The sequence below is a fragment of the Lynx rufus genome, unplaced genomic scaffold, assembly GCF_022079265.1.
Source record: "Lynx rufus isolate CCGP_SWC_20201006 ecotype Redwood Valley unplaced genomic scaffold, mLynRuf1.p SCAF_5, whole genome shotgun sequence".
Lineage (NCBI taxonomy): Eukaryota > Metazoa > Chordata > Mammalia > Carnivora > Felidae > Lynx > Lynx rufus.
Window position 1 is genome coordinate 17,110,611 of NW_025814867.1, and position 20,390 is coordinate 17,131,000.

The window sequence follows — 20,390 nt, forward strand, 5'->3', positions numbered from 1 at the left end:
TGATAAACCCAAGACACATCAAAGGAGGAAGGGGAAGAGTTAGGCAAACAGTTTAAACATACAGAGAGAGGCGACAAGTAAACACAGTGGAATCATCCAGACGGTGGGTGGATTGGCAGCAACCATGTGAGGAGGAAGAGAGGGCTGGGATTTGTTTCCCCTCACTGCTTGAACCATCCATTTCCCCATAAAGCCTAACACACTGTGGCTACTCAAAATGAAGGAGGAGGCACTTGATAAATACCATCGGGGTAAAATGGAGGTGCTTCCTCAATACTGACTCAGTATGAAGTCAACCTTGGGGCGAGAGTAGAGGGCAAGGATGGTTTCCACGATAACTATATGTTTTGTGAAATGTTTAAAACTTGCTAAAAATTAATACGCACGTTACTTTTCTATCTGAGAAACGACATTTACGTCAGATTGCACGAAAGTGAGTAAGAAGTCATTTTGGCCCCGAAGTCGTTAAGAGAGTAAGTTCCCTGGGAATAAGTTATTTAATTAGCTCTTTCAGACTTTTTGAAGATGCCAGTAACAGAAAACCGAGAGAAGGACTAAATCCACATAGCACTGTCAAGCTTTTTCCAGAAGGTATGTCTCAGCCTCTCTCCCACATAAGAAAACAGAACGGAGGCTCTCGATGACCACGTCTACAGGGTGGAGGAAAAACAGTTTCCCTTTTCACCCCAGGGTTCCGGAAGGCATGCTGGGATGACGGCATCCCCTTAAAGTTCTTCACACAGTCTTCCCTCTTGCCCAGATTATAAATCAACCAGGTTACCGTTTAGCAAGAGCTTTGAATTCAGGGAAAAGATATCATCAGCTTTCTAAACAAAGTTGTTTGCCACAAAACAGCATCATCCTCTTAAAAAAAAAAAAAACCAGTGTACAAACAAATACGTATTATTAGTTTACCCTGCCACTAATTGAACTGCTGATATAAAAGTGAGAGCGTTGCCTGAAAACATGAATTCTGTTGCCGTCGTGCAAAACAACCTCCTAATATTCCCTGCCTCTGATGGCTTCTATTACATTCTAGAGCTTTAAGAGAAATAAGCTTGTCAGTACAAAATGCCTTAAAGGGCTCTCCCCCTTCAGAACTGCTGAGAAGACATAGAATTTGTTGACTGAGAGAAGGCGATCAGCGTGTCCCCCAGAGACAGCATCAAAGGCAGATGCTGTAAGCAACTGTGGATTTAATGTGCTTCTTTCTCCATCCTTCCTCCCTGGCACGCCGGCCTTCCCCTGGGACTGACTCTCATCAAGCTGACAAAATGATCGTGTGTGGACTCATGGTTAGGCCCAAGGATTTTCCCAAAGACCAAGGTGGCTTTGAAAGATAATACACAGCTCATTTTTACACTTGAGGCCCTTAGCCTATGTGTCTTAGAAGTTGGCTGGCTCAAAAATCTCAGACGGAGCCAGCTAATTCACTCAGTTCTTTCCTTAAACCCATGAAGCTAAAGGCTATTGGGTTTCATGAGAAATAAACAAAATTTCAAATTAACCACACCGACCTCCCATGTATGCAGATTAGCCACAGAAGGGATTGTTTGGGTTGGCAGAATAAAATGATTCACTCAGAGTTCTTGTCTGCCAAGCTGGCTGACACGAAGACAGGTATCTAATCTCTAATGCCTCAGTTTCCACATTCATAAAATGGGTGACAGTACTTGCTCCTATACCAGGAAGTTGCTGTAAAACCTAAATTAATACATGAAAAGCACTGAAAACGACGTCCGGTAAATAAGAGATACAATAAGTGTTAGCTATAGCAATAATAATAATTCCACTTACACCATTCCTCTCACATGGTGGTGGGCCAATCTCCATCTAAACTTCATTATTAACATGGATAACTGTAATACTGTGTACAGGGCAATCCCTCTTCTGTGCTGGTCCTTAAAGGGATTTCAGGTTATCACTAGGGATTTGAATTATCTACATTGTTTCAAACACATGTATCGAGGGTCTACTATTTGTTCTTAAGATAGGGATTCAAAAAAACGAGTAAGACGCTAAAAAGATCAAAGTTAAGTCAGAGTGGGGCACCTGGATGGCTCGGTCGATGGAGTGTCTGACTCTTAATTTTGGCTCAGGTCATGATCCCAGAGCGGTGGGATCAAGTTCTCTGTTGGAGTCTGTACTGAACGTGGAGCCTGCTTAAGATTCTCTCCCTCCCTCCCTCCCTCCCTCTGTCTCTCTCTCTCTCTCCCCCATCTATCTCTCCCCCCACTCACACTCCCTCTCTAAAATAAAAAAAAAATAAATAAATAAAACTTAAGTCAGGGAGGCAGACCAATACACGAATACTGAAGCAGTATATAAATGTATCAAATATGTTATACACCTGAAGCTTGCACAATGTTGTGTGTCGATTACATCTTAAAAAAATTTTTTTTATTAAAAAAAATTTTTTTAACGTTTACTTATTATTGAGAGACAGAGAGACACAGAGTGTGAGTGGGGGAGGGGTAGAGAGGGGGCAGACCCAGAATGTGCAGCGGGCTCCAGGCTCCGAGCTGTCAGCACAGAGCTCGACGCAGGGCTCGAACTCACAAACTGTGAGATCATGAGCTGAGCTGAAATCGGTCGCCTAACCACCTGAGCCACCCAGGCGCCCCTCGATTATGTATTAATTGAAAAAAACAACAACCAAAAATCAAAACCCAAATGCCATGACAATATTTACCATGTGGAATGACAGAGATACATAGAATTTTATGGGAACATGGGAAGGGACATTATGGTAGGCATAGCGACAGCCTGTCTGGAGACAGAGATGTCCTAACCTGCAGAAGCTATGAATATGTTACATTTATGTCAAAGAGGAAGTAAGATTGCAAAGCAGCTGGCTTTAAGACAGGGAGATTATCCTGGATTTTCTGGGTGTGTCCAATGTAAACAGAAGTATCCTTAAAAGTGGGAAAGAGAAGCTGAATAAAGTACTGATGTGATGTGATAAAGACTCCACCAGACATCGCTGGATTTGAAGTTGGAGGAAGGGGACCATGAACCAAAGAATGCGGGGGCCTTGTAGAACCTGAAAAAGTCAAGGAAACAGATCCTATGTGAAGCCTACAGAAAGGGACAAGCCCAGTGGAAGCTTCGATTTTAGTCCAGTGAGACTCATTTAGAGGAACAAACAGTAGTCGTGTACAGTGAGAACATTTTGAGAAGTTTTAATGTGGATAAAGATGATAGTTTCATCGATCCAAAGAATCAAGTATAAGAGACTGAATTTTTTTTTTAATTTTTATTAAAAAAAATTTTTTTTTAACGTTTATTTATTTTTGAGACAGAGAGAGACAGAGCATGAACGGGGGAGGGGCAGAGAGAGAGGGAGACACAGAATCGGAAGCAGGCTCCAGGCTCTGAGCCATCAGCCCAGAGCCCGACGCGGGGCTCGAACTCACGGACCGTGAGATCGTGACCTGAGCTGAAGTCGGACGCTTAACCGACTGAGCCACCCAGGCGCCCCAAGAGACTGAATTTTTAAATGAGGACTAGTCATAAGGAACTTGACATAATAGGGTAATTCAGTCCTCAACTGATAAGAAAGGAGGCCTCAGAGGGCTTTAATCTAGGGAATATTGGGTTGTCTCTGTGTTTGAGAAAATTACTAGGGTAGCAAGATGGAGAATGGTCTTGAAAAGGGCATGCTAAGAGAAAGGAGACCACGTGAGAGGGCCAAGTGAGGGTGGTGGCGTCTGGATTAAAGCTTCAGGAGTCATAAGGGAAAGGGAGTACCATCTGGAGGAGTATCGGCCAGAAAAATTGGCTGCCTATTAACGATGCTCTGAATGCAAGTTGTGAGGATAAAGATGGAATCTAGAACAACCTCTGCATTGCTAGTTTGGATGACCGGGGAGATGAAGGTGTCCACGGATGAGATACAGAATGGGACAGGAAGAGGAGTTGATTTAGGGGGAAGATGATGAGTTTCGTTCGGAATGATCTGGGATGACCATAAGGTAACACACAGCTGACAGCCAATGAGGGGCACCTAGAACCTGCGGGAGCCCGGGCTAATGTGATGGATTTGACATGAGAATGATGAGTCACCATCAGTTTATGGGGGGCAATTTGATCGGTAAGTAGGAAGGATGACATCACTCCAGAATGAGAAGAACAGTGGGCTGAGGGTAGGTCCCTGGGAGACGTTGGCATGTAAGGGGTGCTCTAAAAAAAAAAAAAAAAAAAAAAAAAAAAAAGATGCTCATGAAAAAAAAGTGAAGGAGAAATGAGCAGGAAACAGGCTGGGAGAACCAGCAAGGGTAGCATCCCAGAGCGAAGGCAATAGTTCCAAGAAGGGAAGGAGACACAGGGTCAAATGTAGCAGGCTTTAGAAAGATAATAACTGGGGGTGGCTGGGCGGCTCAGTCAGGAGAGCATCTGACTTCAGCTCAGGTAATGATCTCACGGTTCATGAGTTCAAACCCCGCATCGGGCTCTGTGCTGACAGCTCGGATGGAGCTCAGAGCCTGGAGTCTGTTCAGATTCTGTGTCTCCATCTCTCTCTGCCCCTCCCCTGCTGCCTCGTGCGTTCTCTCTCTCAAAAATAAATAAACATTAAAAAAATTAAAAAAAAAATTTTTTTTTCAACGTTTATTTATTTTGGGGACAGAGAGAGACAGAGCACGAACGGGGGAGGGGCAGAGAGAGAGGGAGACACAGAATCGGAAACAGGCTCCAGGCTCCGAGCCATCAGCCCAGAGCCCGACGCGGGGCTCGAACTCCCGGACCGCGAGATCGTGACCTGGCTGAAGTCGGACGCTTAACCGACTGCGCCACCCAGGCGCCCCTAAAAAAATTTTTTTTAAAGAAAGACAACAACCGGATGATGATGATGGTGGTGATCATCATCATATAATGATAATAATAATTATAATAGCAACTATTACGTTACGAGATTTACGTAACCAACACACATATACCACATACTTCCTATCAGAAACTACTCTCAGTGCTTTATAAGGTTGAACTTCTTTAATTCCCATGACAATCCTATGAGGTAGGTACTATTACTAACCCTATTTTATAGGTAACGAAATAGAAACACAGAGAAATTAAGTGACTTGTCTGAAATTACTCAGCAAGCGATGGGGCCAAGACTCTCTAGGGGCGACTTTCTTAACCACTAAGCACTGCTCCCTCACGTCCCGTCTCATTTAATTTTCACCATACATAGGCCAATGAGTGGTCCCATCATCATCCTAATTACAGATAAAGTAACCACGGATTAGCGAAGTTAACCAACTTTGCCCCAAGGTCAGCCAGCTTCTGTGCTGGGCTGAGATCGGGCTGAGTGATCTGGTCTGTACGTTGTAACTAATCAATACCAGTCTGATTGGAGAGAGGAGGCCCCAGACGACATCTCTCACAAGACAGGGGATTCCCTTTCCTCTGTTTAAGACGTGGGTTCTCTCCTCCCTCTTAACTGGGAGACAAGGTGAGGGGCTCATCTAATCCAATTAAGAATTGAGCTCGTTGAAGATGGATGGCAGTTTTTAAAACTGGGTTCAATTCTGCTTTGTTCTTACCCTTTAGGTATAGCCTCTCAGGCTTCTGACGAGGAGGCGGTTGGTTGTCTGTCTCCTGTGGGATTTTGTAAGATTCCATTTTGCCCTTTGGAGGTTTGTTATTTTTTGTCCCTCACGATAAAGGAGTGTGAGCGAATCCCAACTAAGTGAACTTTTCGGTCGTTTCACTCCTATCTATGTGGTAGGCAACATCTGGGACAGTTATTAAATTGAAGATTCTTTATTGGCTTATAGCAGAAGACAGAGGCTCCAGAAACATGTGTCTATATATTTCATACTCTACACAGAATACGGCATCTTTCTTTGCTGTGAACAAAGCCAGGCAAAGCCCTGGTGTTCTCGCATGTGCTGTCTTCCAACAGGCTTAAAGGAATGCAGTCAGGGTCCCCTATTCCAGGGAACTCTGACCACCGGGTATCCGAAGCTGATCTCTGAACAGTCGGTACAAACAACAAACAGAACTGAAACTCAGCTGGGCCTTGTGCCCAAGAAAACCAGCCACACATGAACTCACACCATGGGGGAAGGAGAAAGGGAAAAAAGGTCCACAAACAAACTGAGGAGAGAAAAAGGCAGGCTGAGAAGCTGGCTCCACACTGACTGGACCCCACATGAATGTGTGTGAGAGACAAGGCCTGAGAAAGAAAAGCTTCCCTAGACTTGCCCGGAAAAGGAGCTCTAATCTCTTGACTTACTGGGAAAGCGATGACAGAGACCAAGAGCTCAGACTCTAATGAGAGAGGAAATGGCTTTGGGTCATGTATAAAATAAAGCAGATTTTGTTTAAAATGAAAAAAAAAAATCAGAGACGCTTTGGCATCTTCTATATGGTTTATATGTAGAGGCATCCTAGCTGAAGCACTCATTTGGAAACGTACTGATTAAAACACTAATACCTGTTGTAACAGAGAAACCTGAAATTTCAGTGGTTTAACACAATAGAAGTTTGTTCTTTGGACACGGAAGGCCCAACCAGTGGGTGGGTGGAGGTGAGGTCACGCTCTGCGTCAGGCAGTCATTTAGGCACCCACATGATCCTAAATAGGATAAAGATCGTCTGTCACATGTAGCTTCCTGGATGACTTTGGACGTTGACTTCTAGCTAGCAGAAAGGGAAGAGAGTGAAGGACCGCACCGAAGATTGTTCCTCACCAGGTCTACAAGTGATATAGGATGCTTTTGCTTATATATCACAGGCCAGACAGAACTTGGTCATGTGGCCACACCTTAAGTATTGGGAGTGGTGGGAGATGTAGCCTCTGACTATACAACCACTTTCCAGCCAAAACTCCACATTGCGGAAAGGGAACACCAACCGCTGGCAGAAGCAAGATGTCCATTTTCTAATGGATCTGCTGATCTTTAGCACATCAGTTTACTGTATGGGTTTGAAAAACAATAGAGGAAGAGAGGAAAGAAAATCACCAAATCAATACATCCTGCTCTCTTTAATTAGTGTTTCTTGAGAAGAGAGCTACAGTCCCTTTGGGTGAGACAGTTCTTTGGTTGCTGGACTATCTCCTACTATAGTAAGTTCATATCCCTGAGGACTGTCCACTAATGCCAGACTACTCCCACACACCAAGACAACCCCAAGACCTACATGATTCCAAATGCCCTCAGGGTTGGGACTATCATGGCTGAAAACCACAAAAAGTCCTAATTTCAAGGTATTCGTCAATACTCAATTATTGCTGGATCAGAGTATCAGAATCATTTCCTCAAACAAACCTTCCTGGGGCACCTGGGTGGCTCAGTGTCCCACTTTGGCTCAGGTCACGATCTCGCAGTTTGTGAGTTCTAGCCCCGCATCAGGCTCTGTGCTGGGGGTGTGAGGCTGGCTTGGGATTCTCTCTATATTCCTTTCCCTCTGCACCTTTCCCATCTGTGCGTTCTCTCTCTCTCTCTCACTCTCTCTCTCTCTCTCTCTCTCAAAATAAATAAATAAATAAACTATATATGATAAAAAAAACCAAAAACAAATAACTTTCCAGTGGCTTCCACTCTTATTAACATTCTTCTAGAACATCATGTGTTCTGCCTACTTTGCCATATCAGATGTGACCGTACAACAACGTGCCTGACTCCTCTGAAAACATCAGTGCTGCCCACTCGAAGCAGTCACCTTAGCATGACTAGCCATTTAGTGTAATGAGGTACCATTTTTAAAACATGCTTGTTTATTTATTTACTGAGAGAGAGACAGAGAGAGAGAAAGAGAGAGACTGAATGAATGAACGAATCCCAAGCAGGCTCCAGGCTGCTGTCACAGTGCCCAACGCAGGACTCGATCTCACCAACAAGGAGATCATGACCTGAGCTGAAATCAAGAGTTGGACGCTTAACCGACTGAGCCATCCAGGTGCCTCTTAAGGTTACCATTTCTTTAAAAGTTTTAGGGGCGCCTGGGTGGCGCAGTCGGTTAAGCGTCCGACTTCAGCCAGGTCACGATCTCGCGGTCCGGGAGTTCGAGCCCCGCGTCAGGCTCTGGGCTGATGGCTCAGAGCCTGGAGCCTGTTTCCGATTCTGTGTCTCCCTCTCTCTCTGCCCCTCCCCCGTTCATGCTCTGTCTCTCTCTGTCCCCAAAATAAATAAACATTGAAAAAAAAAATTAAAAAAATAAATAAATAAAAGTTTTAGAACTCTCCTTTTGGAATCATCTTAAGTGACACTGCTACATAAAACATGTAGGTGCTGAGCTTCAGGAACCTCAGAAGTTCCTTGTCCCATGTTTCTCTTGTCTGTCTTTTGTGCCACGCCTCTGCCAGGAGTTCCTCGACATTTATTCATTCAAGAGCATGTGTCCTGAGCACAGTGCAGTGATGAGTAAGTTACTGACCTCACAATTTTATAAGAAAGACTGGTATGTAGGTGCATCTTTACAACGTACGTAGGTAAATGCACCAGCTAAGGCAGGAAGGGAATTCTGTGGAATAGAAATGAGGGAGGCACTAAACCGGCCTTGGGAGAAGATACTCATTTGTGCTTTCATGGAAAAGACCGAGTTCTCCAGATTGAGATGCTAAGGTGGCAGCAGGGGTATCTTTAGGCATGCGCTTGGGGATACTATAGGTAATACAAGGGACCGGGGGATGGAAGAAGCCTCGAAAGTCTGGGAGAGAATAAGGAACCTGGGAAGGATAGAAGGGGAATGCATTAGATGGATGAAGCTGGATAGAAAGGGAAGGTCTGGGAGGACTACTGCAGCCCATGAGAGGGAGAAGGCAGTAGAGGCAGAAAGCTCTCTGATGGACCTGGAAACCGGGCCTTCAGTGAACACATCTCTAATGATACAGACCTCCTGAGGAAACCAACTTCCTATCAGACAATTTTAGATGTTCCAAAAGTCTTCTTAATACCCGGCCCAAACCTGCCTCACCTTAGTTCTTAGCCTCATGCCCTGGTTCTACCCTCCTAGACACAGAGATGGAGCGTAATCACGCTTCCATAGATCAGACCTCCTGGAATCCAAAGACAGTTGTGACAGCTCCATGAGTATCTCCTCTTCTCCAGGCTTAAGTCCCTCTTCGTATGTGTATTTCCATATGGTTTTAGCCCCCTTTTCATTCTTACCGTAGTCCTTTGTGCTGGACATATTCTGCTTGATCAACACTTCCTTTAAGTATGGGACCCAGATGGAACATACTATTCCAAGTGTGGTTCACCAGCACAATCTTTGATCTGCATTCGAGCATCAAATGAAGTTACCAAGCAGGCATTACCACATTACTGAGTCACGCCAAACTTCCTGTCAGCCACTGTGAGTGCTGCTGGGAAGCTCACTCCCTCTTCCATTTAGAGGCAGATGTTTTTTAAATGTGAGTGTATAACTTTACACATACGAATTAATGTTTCCCTTGGTGAGATGCGGTCCTTCCAGGTCATCAAGAGCTTTGGGATAGTCCCCGTTTTATGATGTCTTAGGCAAGCATGATAACTACGATGCCAACGTCCTCTTTCAAGTTCTTGATAATGATGCGTAATGATACAAGGCTAAAACAGAATTGCCACCCAAGCCCTCTAAAAAATAAACTGTCGGTGTCACTCTTTATTTTCACCCTTGGGTCTTCCTACCTTTTCCCATATTTTAACCTTTTATTTTCGTATTCCATGAGCAGCCATGGAAATCTTAGTTCCTTAGATTTCTTTTTCCTTCTCTGTTCCCCTGGTTACACAATCAGAATTTCATTTCATTTTTTTTAAACGTTTATTTATTTTTGAGACAGAGAGAGACAGAGCATGAACAGGGGAGGGGCAGGGAGAGAGGGAGACACAGAATCTGAAACAGGCTCCAGGCTCTGAGCTGTCAGCACAGAGCCCGATGCGGGGCTCGAACTCACGGACCGCGAGATCATGACCTGAGCCGAAGTCGGCTGCTCAACCCACCGAGCCACCCAGGCGCCCCCAGAATTTCATTTCTGACACTCTCCTATCCTTCTTGAGAAGACTATGCTTTGGGTTGCAGTCCATAAATTTCTACTAACGTTTCTCCAAATATTAAAAAAAAATTCTGAAGTCTTGGTTATATATCTGATTATGAGCCACTTCTTGGTACAGTGTTTTATTTTGTTCTGTATAAATTCCAAGATAACATGGACATCCTTAGAGCAATCTACCTCTTTAATCAATGTCTTCTTGATTTCTTTAATTCTTCCTTACCTAACGATAAAGTAAATTTTCCTTGTTGCTCTCGTATTCTAGGGGATTATGTCAACAAAGTTGCCACCACCAAGGGAGATGGATTTTCTACCATGAGGTTCCCATGAGGGCACCACACAAGAAAAGACAGAAAAAGTAAAGATAGCTGTATATTCTGTAGATGCTCATGTATGTGTATTTGGTTCATATCTCACAAGTAAATTGAAGTTTCCTCAATGGCAGGAAGGAACTACATCTTGCCTGTAGAATATTGGTCTTTTGCTTCTATCACGTAGGAATGGCAAGTTCTCTGGGGATCAACAGATGTTTTTGAATAACTAACCACCACCACCGCCGCCAACAACAACATGGGTCAATGTTTAAATGCACATAAGCTTCCACCCGCTGGCTGAAGCAATAAAAACCTTGTAGGCTAGAAGACCATTCCTCATAGAACTATCTATAAACATAGACATTCACATGATAGGTCAAGAGACAGTCATGAATAAATAAAAGATTAGAAGGGGAAAACCTATCTTTAAAAAATCTCACTGAAAAGTCAATAAATCAGTAAGAAATAAATGTTATACATGAATTTAGAAGCACACACAAACACACACAATATTCATTGGCCATTACTTGCCCAGACTTCAAGTATAAAAGCAATTCATTAAAAAAATTTTTTTTCGAGGTACCTGGGTGGCTCAGTTGGTTAAGCCTCTGACTCTTGATCTCAACTCAGGTCTTGAGCTCACAGTCATGAGTTCAAGCTCTGTACTGGGCTCCGTGCTGGCATGAAGCCCACTTAATAAAATTTCTTTTCCAATAGTTATATGTTAAAAGTCCAGGTTATGGGGGGCTGTCCAAGATGGTGGAATAGGAAGCTCCTACACCCACCTCATCCTGGGGATACACTGAATCTACAGCTATATACGGAGCAATTCCCTCTGAAAACAAAACAAAACCCTGAAAAGTAGCTGAGCAAACCCTTCAAACAAATCCTAAGAGGGTCACATTGAGATGAGTAGGAGAAGCAGAGACATGGTCTCCCCCAAACCCCCACCCCCCAGTGTGGTGAATCACAGTTGGGAGCATCTCACAAACCGGGAGTTTCTGCCTGAGGAGTAAGGAATTCCTGTCTCGAACCAGCCATTCCAACCCTCCGGACCTGCGATGGGGAGATGGGCCCCCAAAACGTCTGGCTTGGAAAACCTACAGGTATTACAACCAGGAGACGGAAAGGGCTGGAGGGAACAGAGGTACTTCTATCAAAGAGCTCACATACAGAATCACTTGCCCCCAGGACCAGCAAAATAGCAGCATTTGGAATGATGTCTAGACTATATGTGAAGGAGATTCATTTGCTAATCTTAAATATCTGCCAGAGGGGCAGAAGTACGGTGGGACCTTCTCCGGGAAATGGAGGTACTGGCAGGAGTCAGTTTTACACTCTTCCTCTACCTTGTAGTCTTTGCAGACCCACCCTGGCCCTGTACTCTCTCCCTACCTTACTAATGCCAGTGGGTGTGCCCAGGTCCTGCATTGCCTATTCTACTGCCTTGGTAAGCTGGTGGTAAGCAGTCCAGAAAGTGGTGCCCTTTGATCACCTGGCTCTGGTAGCAAGGAGGGCTTACATTTCTGGGTCCCAAGGGACTACCATAATCAGAAACCCAGTTTTTGGTAGGCTACACTCCTCCCCAGGGTGCTACAGAGACAGCAGTCTAAAACATACCCCCAGTGTTCCTACGGAAAAGGCCTATTTAATTCATCCTGGAGCTTCACCCTAAGGAGCAGACTTCAGATTTGCCACACATTTAGAGCCTACAAAACTGGTCTCAGGGCACATGTGCTGGGGGACGCCATCTTTGTGCTCTCCCTATTCCTCTCTACAGATCACCAGGGCCTCCAGGGAAGGAGTCCATATACTTGTCTGGAGTCCCTATATTTGTAGTAGTCACCAAGGGCACACTGTATCTCCTGGGCTGGAGGCCACTAGGGTATGGCAGTTGCAGTCACAGAGGACGGCATATTTGTATTCGCATGCTATAAAAGCTGCTCCCTGAGGGTCTGGCTTCCAATTAGAATGAAACTTAAACTGATCGGGATCCCTGCCTTTAAAACACTGATAGGTCTTGCAACATCCTCCACAAATGGGACCTGTCAAGAATAAATCAGGCTGCTTAGACAATCACAAATGATCAAGAGACAACCAACAGCTAGGTCAAGTTTTAATGATAAGGTTTACATCCCGCACAAGGCCACTCCTTCAAGACTGGAAGAAATAACTGTTTGCCTAATCTATGGAAACAGAGTCAAAAAGACACAGAGTGACTTTTGTGTTCCAAGAGTTCCAGAAGAAAGGTGCAGCAAACTTGTTTGAAGACCTAATGGTTGAAAACTTCGTAACCTGGGGAAGGAAGCAAATATCTAGATCCAGGAAGCCCAGAATTCCAAATAGGAAGAGACCAAAAAGATCTACACCAAGACACGTGATAATTCAAATGTCAAGACCTAAAGAGTGAATCTTAAAAGCAGCAAGAGAAAAATACAACTTGTTATGAACAGAGGAACCCCCATAAGGCTATCAGCAGATTTTCAGCAAAACTTCTGCGAGCCAGAAGGGAATCACACAATATATTCAAAATGAAGGAAAACTCTTCGGACTATATCTGGCAAGGTTATCATTCAGAATTTAAGGAGAGAGAAAGAGTTTTTCAGGCAATAAAAGCTTAAAAATATTCACTAACTACTAAACCAGCCTTCCAAGGAAAGTTAAAGGGTTGTTTCCTTTTTTTAAGCTGAAAAGAAAGGGCATTTATTAGTAACAAGAAAACATATGAAAGTATAAATCTCACTGGTAAAGGTAAATATACTGTAAAAGTAGTAAATTAGTCACATGAAAGTTAAAAATAATAAAAATAACTGTAACTATGATAATCAGGGAGGGAATGCATAAAATAAAAAGATGTACAGCGTGACATCAAAAAACATGAAACGTAGTGAGGGGAGTAAAAATGTGGAGTTTTAGAATGTGTACCAACAACTTGCCATCAACTTAAAATATACTGTTACACACAGGCTGTTATATGTGACCCTTCACGGTAACCACAAAGCAAAAAGCTACAGTACATACACAAAAGACTAAGAGTTATCAAACCACAAGAAAAGAGAGAAAGAGAAGAAGGAAGCAAGTAGAACTGTAAAACAGCCAGGAAACAAGTAACAAATGACAGTAAGTACAAACCCATCAATAATTACTTTACATGTAAATGGACTGGGGCACCTGGGTACCTCAGTAGGTTAAGCAGGACTTTGGCTCAGGTCAAGATCTCACGGTTCATGGGTTTGAGCCCTGTGTTGGGCTGCTCAGCACTGACAGCTCGGAGCCTGGAGCCTGCTTCTGATTCTCTATCTTCCTCTCTCTCTGCCCCTCCCCAACTTGGGTCCTCACTCTCTCTCTCTCTCTCAAAAATTAATAAACATCTAAAAAAATTTCAATGTAAATAGAATAAATTCTCCGATCAAAAAAAGAGAGCATTGCTGAATGAAAAAAAAGTAAAGAAAGACCAATCTACATGCACACTGACAAAGTGAAAGGAGGGAGAAAGGTATGCCATGCTAAGAGAAAACAAAAGAAAGCTAGAGTACCTACACTTGTATCGGACAGAAGAGACTTTAAATTTTTTTTTTTAACGTTTTTTATTTGTTTTTGAGACCGAGCGAGACAGAGCATGAACGGGGGAGGGGCAGAGAGAGAGGGAGACACAGAATCGGAAGCAGGCTCCAGGCTCTGAGCCATCAGCCCAGAGCCCAACGCGGGGCTCGAACTCACAGATCGTGAGATCGTGACCTGAGCTGAAGTCGGCTGCTTAACCCACTGAGCCACCCAGGCGCCCCGGACAGAAGAGACTTTAAAACAAAGATTGTGGGGATCTGGGTGGCCTAGTCCGTTAAGCGTCTGACTTTGGCTCAGGTCATGATCTCACAGTTCGTGGGTTCAAGCCCTGTGTTATGCTCTGTGCTGACAGCACAGAACCTGGAGCCTGCTTTGAGTTCTGGGTCTCCCTCTCGCTCTGCCCCTCCCCCACTCATGCTCTTGCATACTAGTTCCCTCTCTCAAAAATAAACAAACCTTAAAAAATTAAAATGCATATATATATATATATATATATATATATATATATATAAAAGATTATAATAAAAGACAAATAGGGCACTGAATAAAGAATATGCAACGGCCAAAAGAGGGTGGCTTTAACAAATGGTGCTGGGAAGACTGGACAGCTATGTGCAAACAAATGAAACTTTCTTACACTACAAACAAAAATAAACTCAAAATGGATTGAGGACCTAAATGTGAGACCTAAAACAATAAAAATCCTAGAAGAGAGCACAGGCACTAATTTTTCTGATATTGCCCGTAACAACATTTTCCTAGGTATGTCTCCTGAGGTAAGGAAAATGAAAGCAAAAATAAACTACTGGGGCAAGAAAATAAAAAGCTTCTGCACAACGAAGAAAACAATCAACAAAATTTAAAGACAACCTACTGAATGGGAGAAGATATTTGCAAATGACATATCCAGTAAAGGGTTAGTATTCAAAATGTATAAAGAACTGACATAACTCAATACTCTGCCCCCCAAATAATCAAAATGCAATTTAAAAATGGGCAGAAGACACGAACAGACATTTCTCCAAAGAGGACATCCAGATGGCCAGCAGACACATGAAAAGATACTCAACATCACTCATCATCAGGAAAATGCAAATGAAAACCAAAATAAGGTATTGCCTCACATCTATTAAAATGGCTATTAAAAAAAGACAAGAAATAACAAGTGTTGGAAAGGATGTGGAGGAAAAGGAACACTTGTGCACTGTTGGTGGAAATGCAAACTGGTGCAGCAATGTGCAAAGCACTATGAAGCTTCCTCAGAAAATGAAGAGAATTACCACACGATCCAGTAATTGGACTACTTGCTATTTACTCAAGAGTATGAAAACATTAATTCAAAGAGATTGATGCACTGCTATGTTTATAGAAACATTATTTCTAATATTATGGAAGCAGTGCAAGTGCCCACTGATAGATGAATTATATAAAGAAGACGTGGTATAGATACACAAGGGAATATTACTCAGCCATAAAAAGAATGAAATCTTGCCATTTGCCTCAAGATGGATGGATCTAGAGAGTATAATTCTAAGTGAAGTAAATCAGAGGAAGACAAGTACCATTATGATTTCACTTATATGTCAAAGGAAGGAAGGAAGGGGAGACAGCGAGAAAGAGAAAGACAGACAGAGACAGAGAGAGAGGGAGAGAGAGAGAAAGCAATAAAAGAAACAAACCAAAAACCAAAACCAAAACCAAAACCAAAACAAAACAAAACACCAGACTCTTAACTACTCTTACCTACTCCCCTCTGGTGGTTACCAGAGAGGAGGTGGGTAGGGGATGAATGAAATAGATGAAAGGGATTAAGAGTATGCTAAAGACAATACTGAGGAATGTAGAATTGTTGAATCACCCTATTGTACACCTGAAACTAATATGCCACTAAGTTAACTATACTGAATTTAAGAAAAATAATAAAATAACATTTTTTTTGAAAATAGAAAAAAAAGGAGGGTATTGCAAAATGATAAAGAGGTCACCCAATATCAGGGTATAACATTTATAAATATACGTACCCACCACAGGAGTATGTAAATGTAAAAAGCAAATATTACAGACCTCAAGAAAGAATACAGCGATACAATCATTGCAGGTGACTTTAATTCCCGACTTATATTAGTGGATAGATCACTCAAATAAAAAATCAATAGGAAAACATTGGCCTTAAATGATACATTGGACGAGATGGACTTAATAGATTTATATAAAACATTCTGTCCAAGAACAGCATAATACACATTCTTCCTAGGTGCACATGGAACATTCTCCAAGAGAGATCTTATGTTAAGCCACAAAACAACTCTCAAAAGATTTAAAAAAAATTGAAATCATATCAAGCATATTTTTTCACCATAATTGTATTACATGACAAATCAACTATAAGAAGGAAACTATAAAAAATCACAGATATGTGGAGATTAAATAGTATGCTCCTGAAGAAACAGTGACCAAAGAAGAAATCAAAAGGAGGAATAAAAAAAATACCTTGAGATAAATAAAAGTGACAATACAATTTACTAAAATTTATGGAATGCAGAAAAAAATGTTCTAAGAGTCATAGCAATACAGGCTTACATTAAGAAATAAGAAAAAAAAAACTAAAAAGAACAATACAAGTTTTTAGCTAAAAGAATTAGAAAAAAAGAGAACAAATGAGACCCACACTTAGAAGAAAGAAAACAACGGTCAGAGAAGATTGAGAGACTAAAAACAATAGACAAGATCCATGAAACTAAGACCTTGTTCTTTGAAAAGACAAAACTGACAAACATTTAGCTAGACTCACCAAAAGAGGGAAGAAGGGAGGGAGGAAAGAGAATGGGAGCAAGGGAGGGAAAGAGAAAGAATTTAAGTACATAAAATCAGAAATAAAAGAATCTATGATAATATGACAGAAATGAAAAGGATCATGAGACTACTACAAAAATTATATATCAACAAATTGGAAAATACTGGAACAAAGAGATAAATATCTAAGAAACACTATGTTCCAAGACTGAATCGTAAATAGAAAATCTGAATAGATAGATTACTAGTAAGGAGATTAAATCAGTAATCGAAACCTCCCAACAAACAATTGTCCAGGACCAGACAGCTTTGATGGTGAACTCTACCAAACACTGCAAGGAGATTTAATTTAATTTTTTCTCAAACTCTACTAAAAAACTGAACAGGAAGGAACTCTCCAAACTCATTTAACAAAGCCAAAACTAGACAAGGATACCAAAAAAGAACACTATAGTCTAATATCTCTGATGAATACAAATGCAAAAATTCTCAACAAACTACTAACAAACCAAGTTAATATATTAAAGGGGTCATACACCATGATCAAATGGAATTTATTCCAGGGCTGCAAGGATGGTTCAACATCCACACATCAATCAATGTGACACACTACATTAACAAAATAAAGAAAAATCTTATGATCTTAATAGATTCAGAGAAAGCATTTGACAAAATTCGACATCCGTTTACAATAAAAACAATCAACAATGTACGTATAGAGGAATATACCTCAACATAATAAAAGCCATAGATGACAAGCCCGCAGGTAACATACTCAATGGGGGAAAGCTGAAAGCTTTTCCTATGAGATCAGGAACAACACATGAATAAAGACTCTTAAACATTTAATTCAACATTTTATTAGAAGTCCTAGGTAGAGCAATTAGGCAAGAACAAAGAAACACAGGCATCCAAGTTGGAAAGGAAAATGTAAAAGTGTCACTATTTATGAATGACATGATTTTATATATAGTAAATCCAAAAAACCCCACAAAAATTGTTAGAACTAATAAATGAATTCATTAAAGTTGCAGTGTATGGGGGCGCCTGGGTGGCTCAGTTGGTTAGGCGACCGACTTCGGCTCAGGTCATGATCTTGCAGTTCGTGAGTTCGAGCCCCGCGTCGGGCTCTGTGCTGACAGCTGAGCCTGGAGCCTGCTTCGGATTCTGTGTCTCCCCCTCTCTCTACCCCTCCCCTGCTCACGCTCTATGTCTCTCTGTCTCTCAATAATAAATAAACGTTAAAAAAATTTTTTTAAAAAGTTGCAGGGTACTAAAATCTGTTATTTTTATATACTAACAACAAACTACCCAAAAGAGAAATGAAGAAAACAACTCCATTTGCAACTGAAAGAATAAACTATCTAGGAATAAATTTAACCAAGGAGGTAAAAGATATGTACACTGAAAACTGTAAGATAGTGATGAAAGAAACTGAAGTAGAAACAGATAATTGGAAACATATTCCGTGTTCACGAATGGAAAGAATATTGTTAAAATGTCCATATTACCCAAAGCAAGGTACAGATTCAAAGCGCTCCCTATCAAAATGCCATTTTTCACAGAACTGAAACAATCTACAATTTGTACGGAACCACAAAAGACCTCACAGAGCCAAAGCAATCCTGAGAAATAACAACAGAGCTGGACACATCATGCTCTCTGACTTCAGACTATACTACAAAGCTATGGTAATCAAAACAGATGGCACTGACATAAAAACAGACCCACAGATCCATGAACAGAATAGACAGAGCAGAAATAAAACCATGCATATATGGTCAAATTAGTTTGCAACAAAAGAGACATGAATATTAAATGGGGAAAGGACACTTTCTTCAATAAACGGAGTTTAAATCAGACAATGGTGCAAACTGAACTACATACAAAAGGATGAAACTAGCCTATTTTATACCATACGTAAAAAAATTAACTTACGATGGATTAATGACTTAAATCTAAGACCTGAAACGATGGAACTCCTAGAGGAAAGCATAGGCGATAAGCTCCTTGACACGGGCGTTGTTGATTTTTTTGGTCTGACTCCACAAGCAAAGAATGACAAAAATGAATGAGCAGGATTATATCGCATTGAAAATCATTTGTTATAGCAAATAAAGCCATCAACAAAATGAAAGGCCACCTACTGAATGGGAGAAAATATTTGCAAACTTAGGGATTACTATCTAAAATAAACAAACAACTCCTACAACTCAAAAGGCAAAAAATAAACAATGCAATTGAAAAAGGGGCGGAGGATTGGAAGAGGCATTTTCCAAAGAAGACCTCCAGATGGCCAACCGACACATGGAAAGATGCTCAACATCACTCATCATCAGGGAAACGCAAATCAAAACCACAGGAAGATATCACCTCACGCTTATTAGAAAGGCTATTATCAAAAAAGACAAGAAATAACAAGTGGTGAGGATGTGGAGAAAAGGGAACTTCAGGCAATGTAGGCAGGAATATAAGTGGGTACACTCACTGTGGAGAAAAGTATGAAGGCTCCTTAAAAAATTAACAATAGAACTACTATGTGATCTAGCAGTTCCATTTCTGGGTATTTGAAGAAAAGGACACACGAATTCAAAAAACTATATGTACTCCTGTGTTTGCTGCAGCATTATTTACAATAGCCAAGATACAGAAGTAACCTAAATGTCCACAAACAGATGAATATTATCGCTCATATTTGAAAGTCACCAAGAGAGTAAATCCTACAATTTCTTATCACAAGAAAGAAAATCGTTTTGGTCACTTTGCGTGGTGACAGATGGTCACAAACTTATTGTGGTCATCATTTCGCAATGCACACAAATGCTGAATCATTATGCTGTGTATCTGAAACTAAGGGAACTTTATATGTCAATTATATTGCAATAAAAAGAAACCACACTGACTCTATGCATGTATATGCTCTGGGGTGTCAATTTCTCTTATCAGGTCACCATGGAAAGTTTGTTCCCATGAATATTTCTCCAAAAGAGTACTTAAAATAACCATATGACTGAAGGATCTCAAGTTGTTAAAATTAGAAAACAAAAACAATACAAAAGACCAGGTTCTGGGAGTCGTTAGCAGCTCCACTAAATATAAATAAAACTATACTACATAAACTACTCTAATATGATATAAAATCTGTGCAATTAGATTCTAAAATTATAGTTTTTTTTTGTTTGTTTTTTTTTTACCCAACATTCAGCTCTGTGAGAGCCCGTCATGGCAAATACTGATTCTTACTCAACAAGATAAATTTTATCTTTTTTAGCTTTTATTTTTTCACTTACAAGGTGCATAATAATTAAGGATTTTGGTTGCCAAGGGTGAAATGCTGTCTCAAACTCCAAGTTCAATTGTTTCGTGAATTTGTAATTGCACCCTTTCTGAGGGATGGGGAAGGCAGAGGAGGAAATTCACAAAAGTGACACAAAGCAGATAATAATAGCGTCCCATGAGGAATTCATAATGATATTCAAGGTGCAAGGGAAGAAACTGTTTGCATCACAAAGAATGATCTCTGATCACCCACGACTAGCCACTACTGAGGTGGCTATACATCTAAGGACCCACCTTGAATTCTGACAAGAGATTAAACATGTAGGTCTTGATCTCCAGGGAAAATTCCCGTTTGTCTTAATCTACTGTGTCTATGAAGTTAGGGGTAAGGATGTTTGAGAGAATTCAGCAGGTACTTACTTTGGGATCATAGCTGGTGACAAAAAATGGGTGGGTATTTA

At 41.3% G+C, this 20,390-nt stretch overlaps 1 protein-coding gene across 2 annotated transcripts in view; it reads right to left on the minus strand.

Moving 5' to 3' along the window:
• Nucleotides 1–20,390, minus strand: part of RARB (retinoic acid receptor beta) — a 405,968-nt gene that overhangs the window by 317,046 nt on the left and 68,532 nt on the right. Inside the window, exons 3-4 of one of the 2 annotated variants that reach the window (XM_047100372.1) lie at nt 14,208–14,227; nt 12,072–12,111 (exon numbers count right to left, since the gene is read on the minus strand). The exons of the other annotated variant lie outside the window; for it this stretch is intronic. Of the exons in view, the coding sequence (XP_046956328.1) occupies nt 12,072–12,111; nt 14,208–14,227 (60 nt within the window). The remainder of the gene's footprint in view (nt 1–12,071; nt 12,112–14,207; nt 14,228–20,390) is intronic. 2 annotated transcript variants of the gene reach the window in all.